Here is a 12,606-nt window from a genome sequence, read left to right on the forward strand (position 1 = left end):
ATGCTAACCGCCGTTTACAGGCTGTAGTGTTTGAGATGCATGGCATCCAGTTAAGCCCTGCCCCTCAAAAAATGTCCTATTGTTTACAAACCGTGAAGGAGTCTATACCGCCTTAGTATTTTGTGTTTTATTTTGATTACAATTGTTGCTGCACTGTTTGATGATCACCTAAAGTTACAGCCATGATTTTAAACTCAAGGCATGCTTGAATTTCTCTACAAACTTACAACAAAAAGCCTCAGTTAGGAACTTTGAGGTCAAGCTTATACCATATAGGCCTACCAAGCAGGAAAATGGAAGACACACTTTCAATCCTTTGTGGAAAGCATATAATCTAAGGTCACAGGAATGCCCCTCTATATCATTAGATAATAATAGAGAAACACTGAATCCCATATCCAGGTGCATTTTATTAGATGAAGATCCAATGATATATAGTCAACATCTGCATCCTCCTTTACAAAAGACATTAAAATGGAAACATTTTCAGTAAAAAAGTAGTATCGTACAGCCAATGTGGGGTACCAGAGAGAAAGCATGACCTGACCTAAATCATATTCATTCATTATCATATGGATCATAAAACACAATACATTAACACTATTTACAGTCTGTAGCACAGAGGTTGACATGGTAATGGTAATCCTCATGATGAATACAGTAAATATAACATATTCATATATTAAGATCTTTTGTTTACAAAATCATAATGCATTATATATATACTATATATATATTTATCAGAGAAAGGCTATCCACAACCTTGGCTTTCAGCTATACACACACCCCTTGTTTTGCAACACGTTGCCCAAGCAAAATGAAATCTTTTGTTTGGTCAATTTATTGTTGATGGGTGGGTTCTTTGGTTGTGCTGGGTTTACTGTTACAGCATCTAGACTGAGCAGTCAGCTGCTGAGAGTTACTGAAGCGAGTTAACCGTTTAGGTTTGGTTGTAACTGGAGAGGGCTCGCCATGTAAAGGGCAACTTCTAGAGCAATGTTTGCAGGAAACTACGTGTGCGACAAACAGGGCAACTAATTTGACTTTTCTAAACCAGGGTCACATTTAATCTGTAATACTTTTGTGCCACTGCAAAAGGATCTCACAGCTCAAATGGACTGAGATGAAACCGATAAGATGTTGTGTTACAGCACAAGGTTTCATGGCAACTCTTATACACACAAGATGTTCTTTTCACAAAAACGTGGTGAGGACCTAGCACAAAACTACTCAGAAAACTTTATTATCATGCATGCATTAATGCTGCATTTGCATGGGATGGGAGCAACTGTAATAGATTCTCTCATCTGAAAACAACACATTTCCATCAGAGAATGACACATCCAGCGCATCAAGTGGGAACCTGGCCTCACAGATAACATCTAGATTCAGTGTCCCTAATAGTGCTTCCTGGTAATGTTACTTCTAATATTACCCAGGTGTCGTAAATTGAAGACCCATATTGTAGGGGGAATATTTTGAAGGCCAGGAAAAATCCTTGGCAGGAACAAAAGAATAGATTAATCTGTCTAGCACATTGCTTCATAATGTTGCCCCGTGCGTATTGTGAGGGCCAGTTAGAAGATCAGGGTAACAGCAGTTAAGCAGCAGTCATCCCAGACTGAAAGAGAGCCTAAGATGGTTTTATACATAGAAATCTACATCACATACCTTTGTAGACATAGAGCTACTGCAGAAATTCTACTGCAGCAATACCTTACTGTTAATGTTCTCCTACTGTCCTGTAGCCCATGTAACCACTCATGTATCAGCCGCTTCTTTGTCAGTTTCTCGAAATCAAACTGTTATTTGCATGATAGCAAGGGCTCCGCTTCCGTCTGACTGATCATTAGCTGCTCTCGGAACAAAGCCCGCAGAGTCTTGTCACCTTTCCTCATCATCACCCTACAATAGCAGACACACTCACAGTGCTAACAAACCTTTGGAAGTCCCAGCCAAAGTTATTGACCTGAGACATGCTTTTATTTTGCAATTCTATCTGGCCATGTAACAAAGGTGGACGCAGCAATGCATCCGCCGACACCAGACATACACGGATGAGGATCAGCAGATCGTTTTACACAACTCTGTGTATTGAAGGATGAATAAAACCCTGGAGAGCTGCTTTTGCTGTGAGGGCAAATTCCTGTGAGGTTTTAGGACAAGTCTCTCTCTGTCTCTTTCACTGGTGGTCCACCCTGGTCGTCCTGAGCTGCATCACTGAGACATGAGTGGGACCCAGCCAAAAGCCATCAAAGCCACTGCATAACTGGATCAGGATCTTCCCTTCCCCATCGTTGTCAGTGAGCGGCCTAGTGGCGTCCCTGCACCCAGCCCCTGCCACAACCCAATGCCCATGTGCTTGGGCCTCCATGCCAAGCCACAGCACCAGGCCTCATCACTAGACCAGCTGGCATGGCCCCGATCAGCTGGATTTGCTATAATCACCTTAGGTCATCTCATTCACACTCAGAGAGAGCGACAGAGCAAATGACCGTCAGCTCTTCAACCAAGGCCAATGTACCCTGCCAGGCCAGACCAACTGGCCTCCATTTGGCTAAACCTCTACTGAATGACCTGTTGTCGACTGGTTTTAACATTATTATTTGACAAGGTGGAATACTTTAAGCAATGATGACGTCTCTTAGCGGGCACAGAGTTGAGTGTTGCCACCTTTTTGCAGCTATTAAATTGTGTTTCAGGAGAAAAAACACAAAAATTAGACATCTTGTCTTGTCTACTGTTGCTGGCCAGCCACCTAGCCCTGCTAGCTGCGCACAAGCCTGCCTAGTCGGTCTCTCTGTGAAACTGGGATGTCTGGGACCTTGATGTGTGTGTGTACGTTTGTATGCGAGTACATCAAGAGGTGCAGTAGGGAGGGATGGGCAGTAAGTTACAGAGGTTAATGGTAAATCAGCCAAACCAAAGTCACACACTCACCCACCACACATAACCCCCCCTCCCTCCCTCCCATCCCTCCACCCCAGTCCCTCCCTTCGTCTCCTCCTCTGCGGCGGTTGTCACCCGGCTGCTCCCGCCTCAGTCCCAACCGTTGTCCTTGATCATGTGGGCCAGCTCGATGATGAACTTGCCCTCTTTATACTTCTGACTGCTCTCAAAAGCATGTTCCTGGAGGGAGTGTAAGAGGACAAGAGAGACAGTACTAAAGTCAGATGATGGACAGAAGACAGAGACAGAGAGCAGGGAAGGATACAAGCAGCATAAAAAACAGACTGCACGGGACAGTCTTTTCAGCTGTATATAAAAAATCCTTGACTCGGCCTATCTCTGCTCTTGACTCTGTGGAAGCTAGTTATATAACCATCAGTCACTAAACACTGCAGAGGAGCCTGCACAACCAAAACTCTGACCAGTCAAATGCATTTCTAATCTTAAGTGCGTAATCCAAAATTCCTCTGGAAAATATGAATGGGATTCAGAACAAAAATACCAAAGCCCCAGTCAGAACAACAAAGAAGCTTTTTAGCTTCATGTAATATTGTTCGATTACGTGTAATTAGAGTGCATTACTGTGTTTTATTTTAGAGTCGTTGGTGAGCATCTCAGGGCTGATTGGCGGCTTTTCGACCATCACCGTTCAGCTGTGAGAAGTGACAAAATAAAGCAAATGACACAGCTGAGGGCAGAAGCAGACAACTGAGCAGAACATTTGAACTTGAAATTTGAACTGAAGATCCTCTAATAAGCATGATAGCAACCAAGGACTGCTTTGTTTCTTCCCCAAAAAATATTTGAATAACGGATGTTTGCAGTGTCGTCAAGCACAAATGTTTAGCCTACACAAGGTCATTTTTTCATCATTTGAAAAGCATGACCGCAATAGTAACTAGCAAGTTGTTCAGCAAGTTCTGCTAAGGGTTAACCCTTTTGGTTTTGGTCAGAAATCCATATTTAGCTCCATATTTAGAACTTATTAACACATTTTAGCAGGTGAACTTTCTACAAAGAGGTGGTGGAAATCAAACATTATGTTTTCTTAAAATCAGTATACTGTAGTATGTATTTCCACTGCTAGCATTTTAACATGCTGTTTTAGATGTCTGGTGCATACATGTAACTGTGGGAACCGTATCCACATGGCTCTTGCTTTGAAAAGTAACAAAAGTATATTTCTCACATTACACACCAGACTAGAAAGACTCACTGAATAGTGCCACTAAAAAGGACACAAAACAATACCTCTGCTTACTCTCCAAGTCCATTAACAATCTTGTGTTCATGCCTACTCATCCACTGCAAGGCGAGAACAGTGGCAGAGTGGGCTGATACAAATGTTCTTTCACCGTGCAGCGCCTGTAACTTGTTTTGTCTTGGGCTATTTTAGATCAGAGCTGCAGAGGCTTGTTATCAGATTTCGGAGAAGAAGTGCAGTAGGTCAAGCCTCTCAATAGAACTTTGACGACTGCAGAAAATCTACACTGCTGCCACCGATATTAATGGCAACCCTCCATTAAGCCCTGTCTAGTGCCCGTTCGCTCGTGTATGCATGTGATCTCTGACTTGTGCGGTCCTGACGGGAATAAACTACTGAGAAAAGTAGCTACTTTTGAAGCCAGTTTCCCAGGTGTTGACCAGGCTCCCTGAAGAAAATAGATATTTATAGACTGAGAGGTCGAAAATGAGGTTTAAGGTTAGACACGTAGCTGTGAATGCTACAGCTAGAAGTTAGGCAAAGAGCTTGGATCAATGGAGCGTTCTTAGAAGTCAAACAACACGCTGACTGTGTGTTTGAGTTAACCCTTTAAAGGACAGGTCACGTGCCCTATAGTGTAAACTATCACTTCCATGCTGACTGGGGTCACCGATGACAGCTGCACAACTCAGCTCTATTGATACATGAAGTCAGCTACCATGTGTGGATCCTGTTTAGTTCATCCTGACATGAGGCCTAAAATACTGTCTGCACTAAATACACACTGGATGTGTATGTTGACAAGCTATATGACAGCTTCAGCCGGATATAGCTGCTAACATTAGCCAAAATATTGGCCGTAACTCAGAAACTGTCCAGTGACGCCGTCAGTCTGCAACTGTACCCACATTAACACCTAGCAATGTGATGGACACAGCTACTCCAGCTAAAGTATAAAACAGACGTCTACTGTTAAAACCAAAATTAAACAAAATACTGTATGCAGCATGTAGAAGAAATAAAAACCATACAGCTGAACATGGAAAACTCCATCACTTTAGCCTACAGCTGTGCTACTGCTGTGATCCTGAGAGAAGAGCAGTCTAAACATAATTAGGGTGCAAATAAAATGAGAGCATGCTCTAATGACACCCTCCCAGTTTATCCCCCTCCAAACTTGGATGCAGTTCATGGTGCCGTGCATCCAATCAGCCAAGGACACTTACGTATTTCCAGCCCAGGGTCGTCTTGCAGTTTTCGCAGTAGATATCGGCTACAGCGTGCAGGCCTGTCAGCAGAACTCTCTCTTCTGCAGGACCACACCCAACGTTCACCCTGAGAGGAAAGATGAGGGAGACACAAAGACAGAAAATGTAAAATAACATGGCCACACAGCTCACACTGAGAGGGCATACAGATATGACACCAGACAGTGCAGCATAGATTCTAACAACCTAATTTTCAAAGAAGTCAATCCATCTGTTAATAACAGCACTGGTCTATCTACAAATCCAACACATCTAATGTGAAGTAACATGTATTATTAATGGTAGGTCACTTGTCTACACCAGGACGGTATTTTATTCCAGGAAGGCTTTAGGAAAACAGGTAGGTTGAGATCCAACATTGATACTCACACTGAGTTGAACAGGTAGGCTCTGCCCTGGCTACCCTGGAAAGACTGTGGAGACAAAATCAGACAAAAATGAAAAGGAAGGAACAAGAATCTACCTGCTCACTTTGTGTAATAACTCTATAAAACCACATAAGCCTGCTATTATGCTACCGTAAGGCTGCACTGGCCTGCTTTGGTTTGCCTATAAAAAGACATCAGCACATTAGCCTGAGCTAGGACTTTACTGTAATAGAAGCTCTTATTTTAAAACCTGTAAAGAAAATCTATTTTAATATCATTAAATATAATTTCCTTAGTGAATTAGTACCTGTACTGTACACTAAAGAGACACATTAAACAGATGTATTAAGGGAGGCAGCGTTACGCCCAGTAACGCCTTTTCGCACAGGTGAGCATGTTTTCATAATCGCGCATGGAAAAAGTGATAGCGCATTCATAATCCTATTCACTAACCAGCTTATGACATAATCCATCCACAGGCATGGCAGACACACACATACAGGTGTTCAGCCTTTCATAATTCCTCATCGGTTCCACCTCTTTTTTAATCTTCACTGCTTTACCTTTCAAATGTTGTTAATAACTCCTATAAAATGAAAGGGACAAAAAGTGCAATCTGTGATGACACAAAAAACGATGTTAAGTCCATCTGTGTGAGAACTCCAATCCTCTCTTCAAGTGATCATGTACTAATGTGTAATCATTTGTATGTAGTATGAATGTAAGTACTTTCCTCATAGTTACTGAGGGCAACAGCTATTGGTAAGATGAGTCCGGTGCCATTGTTGCCATTGGTTACCTTGGAGATGAGCTCGTCGTGGTTGGCCAGGTGAGCTCGACAGTGAATGCAGCTGTAGGTTCGGTGGCAGCTCGGCAGGTACGCCTGGAAGGTCTTGGAGCGCGTCATTCTGACCATGGGCGGAGTTGGCGGGCGGTGCAAAAAGGGACTGCCAGCCCAGGTCGGCTCACAAGGGAAGCACCGCAACACACAGGTGAGGGCCGTGGTGGGCGGTGGGTCGGGAGGCGAACACCTGAGTGCAAGAAGAGTAGGAGAGATAAGAGCTGATGGCAAGGTGGGTACTGTGTAAGAGCTGCTTCCTGCAAACTGAGCCACAGGTGTGTATTGCTTATGGGATTACAGTCTGCTCTAAGGGTTCAGAGGATTCTCCAGTCGACTTCCATCTGTGAAACTCACAAAACCTCAGGACGCTATGATGTAATGAGACATGGTGGATTATTAATGAGCCCTGAAACTCTGATTATACTTTAAGAGATGAGATTCAAACATGGTACTGGAGACAGACAGACAAAGACCTATTAGCTTAATGTTTTGATAAACTGTCATTTGCAGATACAAGTGCTATTTGATGAATGTCCATGAAAATTTGTAGAGGCATTTGTGGCTCTCTGAGGATGAATGTTCCTGACTCTCCTGTTAAAGCCAACATCACAAATGCAATTTGTCCACTGCACATACTCTACACTACAGCATGCTAAGACAATAATAATGACTAAGATAATAATCCATTCCCTTCTTATCCCTCGTCTGCATTAAACCGATCTATGAGTAGTGGTCACACTTGGAGCAATGGGCAGAGGTTTGGACGATCAGGTTGCTTGCTCAAAGCACCTTAGTCTCAGAAGGGATTCAAACTAGTGAAGCACACTTCCAATGTGACACTCACCCCACAAGGGTAGCGACTGGCTTGGGATCAATTAGGCCACTGGGGCCGGACCATCATATCCTTCAAATCAAGCCTAACTCCAGCTGAATGTTTTTTCCAGTACCCACAGGCAGCAGTGCTCCCTTACACTATGTTTAACTCTGCAGAGATAATCTGCTTAGCTTAGCACAACTGCACGGATCGTGCAACACTCGCTTCATGATATCCACAAGGATCGAGCCCTTAACATACTTCTGCTGGTGTGCCCTGGTGACTGAGAAGATTAGTGGTCCGGCCTGGGAGCACATCCCAGGGGCCCGTGAGGACAGGAGCATATTCTATCTTGACTAACTGCACATGAAAAGCTAAATGGTCGGAGGCCTATGCTCTAAGCCTTGCAGTGCAGTTATAATCTTTGTGGTTTTATTGCTTAATGCAACTTTAATTGTGATTTTAACACTGCAGCTCTGCTGCTAAAGGGACCCTATTAATCACAAGTTTCATCTCGTTTTACTCCCCTGCTTTTCATAAAGATGTTGAGGAGTCTCAGCAAAAGAGAAGCACAACCTTAACTGTCTACCTGCCCGCTGTCATGACTATACTAATATAAATGAAGGCTTTACAGTAAAATTAAAAACATGACCTTTCTAACAAAATAAAAACACCAATTACTTGTTTATAGGACTTCAGTAAGGTTCTTTTATAATTGTACTACTTTTTTATGACTTGTTCAACAATATGTTGTTCCACTGTCGGTTTGTCTCCTTCCTGTCTGTCTTCATGGAACCATCTGGAAAAACTAATAAAATGCTGATTGGAAGCTGGAGGCCTCTGTGGGTTCAGGACAAACAGGAGAGAGAGAGGGGGGCCTCTTTACTTTACTGCTCTGCATTATGATTTTTTTAGTGTCGGACAGAGGCTGATAAAGGCTCCAGAGCTGATGGAAACGACCAGGGGATATAAATAAATAAGGCAGTGAGACGTGCCCTTGTTTCCTCTCCTCTGACTCGGTGCCAGCAGCGTGGGTTTGGGGCACAAAGACTCAGTCAGTGCAGTTGTCAGAGCTAACCCCCCCTGATGCATACAGACATGAGGCTGATGTTTGACCCATGTTTTATCCTCTCAGTCATTTGTGGAGGAAGTTCATGCAGCTTTAACTCTTCGATGTGTTGGGAATTGAATGTTCTGCCATATGGTGAAACATAACAAGCCACTACCTTGGATGCAATGGGCACTTTTAGCTATTTAATTAATCAGGACATTTTGCACAAAGCCGCCAGATTACATCCAAGTAATTAGTCTTTGGTTGTGTGTTTAATCTAGGAAAACGGAAGCTTCAACTTCAGGCTTCAAATTTAATTCCATTAAAGCTAAGCTTCTTCCTTTAAACCTCTACACCCTTGTTAAAGTACAGGACGGCTGTATAAAACATAGATATGAGGTTTGAATGAGTACCTGTTCACCACGGCCAAGACCAGAAATATTGAACCATGAATCTGTGGGATGCTGTTACAGTTTATCGACAGCATGTATCATGCATTATGATACTAATTTAGGGTTATATAGGATTGTAGTATTGCACATGCTACACATCTTCTCATGGATCACGTATAATACGTCTGTGTGTATTATCTGTAGCCTGAAACCACTTCATAAAACCATAAAAACAGTGGGTCAGTGTATGACATGAAAACTGATACTGAGATGATTAAAATTACACAGAAGTACAGCCTATGTGTTATAGGTTAGAATTTATAAGCCTAGAGATGTCTAAGAAACTTTATTATGGTCAGTTGATGGTCATCAGAAAATTAGGATTGTCAAATGATGCATAAAACATTTTCTAGCGACAGTTTCTGTCATGTTTACACCATTGTTTACAAAATGTACTGCTTTTAAGCAATGACAGGATTTAAGTCAAAACTTGGCTCTGAGAACTCATGATAATCATTTTTGAAAAACATCCTCAGATGAATTAAGCTAGTCTTCAGCTACAGGCCAGTACACGCTAAGGCTTTCATAATAATAATGGAAAAAAAACTCTAATTTATTTGTTTTTGCACTCTATAACGAGACGGAGCACTTTTTCTAATGACTGGCACCAGAAAAAAAGTTCAGAATGAAATAAATTACTTTGAACCCAAAAGAATTACAGAAGAAGCAGGCAAAAACTGGGGAACAACATCAAGCATATGTGAGTGTCGCTTAACTGTTTGAGGCTTAGCTGTATGAGGCCATTTCCAAGCAATTTTCAAAAGCAGGGCAACACTCATCTTGGTGGGTGGGCATGCAGGAACATCACTTTGCATATCAACATTGTTTGTGGGGCACGAGGATGCTGACTGAGAGAGAAAACGCTGACTCAAAGTGTCAGTCAGGGGCTGCTGAAAACCCTCTTTGACAGAGAAAATGAACTACATAAATGATCAGATGACCAGAGAAGCTGATTGCAGGGATCCAGACGGCTCTGACAGCAGGAAACGAAAAGTGACCAAGTCAGGACCAAGACTGTCTGCTCAGTGTCCCTTATTTTGATTATCAGTTTATCTTTCCCTCTGACTGCCTCTGTCTTCTGTTCGTCTGCCTCTCAGCCTGTTTGTTTGTTTTTCCTGTCTCTCTGTCTATTCACCAGTCGAGCCTGCAAGCGGGTCGTTTGAGGTTACCGGGTTGTCCATTCTGGTCATTTCTGGGTGTCATCACAAAAGGCTACGTGCCACGAGTCTCACCAGCCAAAAGGACCCTTGTATCTCAACAAAAAAACCTTTGTTATGTAACTCACTGATGCTGCCGCTGCGGGTGCTGACAGCGACCCAGAGCAGGGGAAAGACAGAGGGGAAGAAGTGATGTGAAAATGCGAGTCAGACACCGACAGAGAGCACATTAACAGACAAAAAATGGACAGAGTGTGTCCCCTGAGCTCTGTGTCTTATATTGCCCAGGAGCCGCACCGACACAAGTTCTGTACTTTATGTACTTTCATCCTGCTCTCCATTCAGTGTTCCACCGAGGCCAGCAGCACACAGCAGGATGACATCACTCCACTCCCACCTCAGATCAAATCTCACTGATGAAGAGATGCTCCTGCTTCTCGAGTCTATGCGTGTCGGGTTACTGTTGCCCGTACTTCTTCTTTTTCAGTCTCCCATTTGTTTTGTTTCCTTGGACGAGAAAAGCAGCTTTATAGATTCGTTAGTACTGGGCTGGACCTCAGAACGGCCTTAATTCTTCATGGCATAGATTAAATAATGTGCTGGAAACATTCCTTAGAAAGTTTGATTCATAACGACATGATAGCATCAGCAGCCGATGCAGATTTGTCAGCTGTATATACACATACACACAGTTGCTGCTGTGTGATTGGCTCACTAGATTTCCGCATGAATGAGCAGTTGAACAGGTATACCTAATGAACTGTCTGTGAGTGTGTATATCACTCTATCTCCTTTGATTCTATCAATAATCCTTATTCATGTGGCTGTCAAATTACAAACAGTAAACAAAGTAGGTGATGTGACAAAGAGTCTCACCAAACTGTAGGCACGACACACTGCACACAACGTTTTGTAAACAAGTCTGCAAAGGATCACCTTTCAAGGCCTGCAGCTCTCTGACCCCCCCATCTTCGATCCCTGCGTATCGACCTCACCACATGATCAATAACTATCTGCAGGCGCGCTCTGCAATGGAAATAGATCGCAGAGAGAGGGAAAGGTTGGGACTTTATGTGAGGGCATCCGTTCCTCAGTTGTCCACATGAACTCACATGGGTGAGTCCCTCCTCGCCCCGCCACCCCAACAATCACTACGGTCTAACTGGCATAGACTTGTACAGGCACAGGGCGGTAGAGTGAGAGCACAGAGCCTCCTCACCTGGGATAACACATCAGTAAAATAAAAACCCATATAGACTACATAAAGGATTACGGTTTACAAGTGTGTGTGTGTGTGTGTGTGTGTGTGTGTGTGTGTGTGTGTGTGTGTGTGTGTGATTAATGTTATGAATCAGGTCACAGGCAGTGGCGCACTTTATCTGGGGCAGAACTTCAGCCACCACCACACGGAGCACAGATGGCGGGGATGCCTCAGCTCAACAACCCTGCGCACACACACGCGCACAGACACACCACTGCAAGATTCTATGAGATCCGCAATGACTGAATTACAGGTGAACGTCAGTAAGTGTGTGATCACGTGAGATGATTAGACTGTAACCTGCATTGATCATCGCTGACGCGCACCGTTACGGCCAGGATAGCACACAGGAATGATGGCGCATATACGTGCAGGGCTGCCACCACAAACAGCATGTGTCCTGATAACAACCACTACATACACCATCCTGTCCAGACATATAAATGCCATCTAGCGCATGTTGCCAGAACAACATTAACTTGGATTTTATATAGCAATAATATAACATGTGTAGTTATAGTTTAACTGAAAAGTTGGCTTTAATAAAAAGTATCGGACGTACTCTATGACTGCATCGATGCCTCAATGCTTCACAACAAAATGCACCAGAGTGGAGAAATAACAGAGAGGAAATCATTTTACCTTTGAAGGAAAGAAAACACAGATCTCCGCGTAGCCTAGAAAATGTCGCACCTCCTCGTTTAACTCGTGGCAGTGCCCAATTCTAAACCCACATCTTTCGCATTCCTTGTCCCAGGCAGATCTTCCTCTCCTCTCCGGCCCTGATAAGTCCTGGAGGAGACGCAATGTTTTGACGCGCAACGATGCCCAGCAGAGTTTAGAAAAGGCAGCGAGAGAGAGGAAGAGAGTGCTGAAACGGACAGCAGGAGCGAGAGCATTCCCCTCCACTCACTTCCGCGTTCGAAGTAAAACTGTTACACGGTCAACGGACCTTCGTCAGCTGAACAGTCAGTCAGAAATCTGAACAGCACATGTTTAAACGATTATTTATATTAATATTTAAACATTTTAAACTGACCTGACACGCATGCTCAATATGGGCATAGCTTTTTTTGTTTGTTTGTTTTAGTTTTTTACATTTGATGCGCCCATTCATTATATTATATGAACTTATATGAATAAGTGTATGAATTCGACAATAAAAAATATTGATATGCAGTGTTTTAAAAGGTTCGCTCTACAAGTTACCTACGAAGCTAAATGATAATAATAAAAAAACT

General features: G+C 43.1%; 1 protein-coding gene across 1 annotated transcript; it reads right to left on the bottom strand.

The window, feature by feature from the left end:
- Nucleotides 1–390: 390 nt before the first annotated feature.
- Nucleotides 391–12,269, bottom strand: LOC125014000 (protein yippee-like 2). The gene is made up of 5 exons (XM_047594997.1): nucleotides 12,008–12,269; nucleotides 6,589–6,820; nucleotides 5,791–5,834; nucleotides 5,380–5,488; nucleotides 391–3,129 (listed from the first exon to the last, which is right to left on the bottom strand). Exons 2-5 carry the CDS (start codon nucleotides 6,703–6,705, stop codon nucleotides 3,040–3,042), a joined length of 360 nt encoding a protein of 119 aa, XP_047450953.1. The 5' UTR covers nucleotides 6,706–6,820; nucleotides 12,008–12,269; the 3' UTR covers nucleotides 391–3,039.
- Between the last annotated feature and the right edge of the window lie 337 nt (nucleotides 12,270–12,606).

The sequence above is a fragment of the Mugil cephalus genome, chromosome 9, assembly GCF_022458985.1.
Source record: "Mugil cephalus isolate CIBA_MC_2020 chromosome 9, CIBA_Mcephalus_1.1, whole genome shotgun sequence".
NCBI lineage: Eukaryota > Metazoa > Chordata > Actinopteri > Mugiliformes > Mugilidae > Mugil > Mugil cephalus.

Coding starts and splice junctions, on each gene's coding strand:
- LOC125014000 (XM_047594997.1), bottom strand. CDS start 6,705: ATGGTCAGAATGACGCGCTCCAAGACCTTCCAGGCGTACCTGCCGAGC. Junction 5,835..6,588: donor ACGACGAGCTCATCTCCAAG/GTAACCAATGGC, acceptor TTGTCTCCACAG/TCTTTCCAGGGTAGCCAGGG. Junction 3,130..5,379: donor CGACCCTGGGCTGGAAATAC/GTAAGTGTCCTT, acceptor CACTCCCTCCAG/GAACATGCTTTTGAGAGCAG.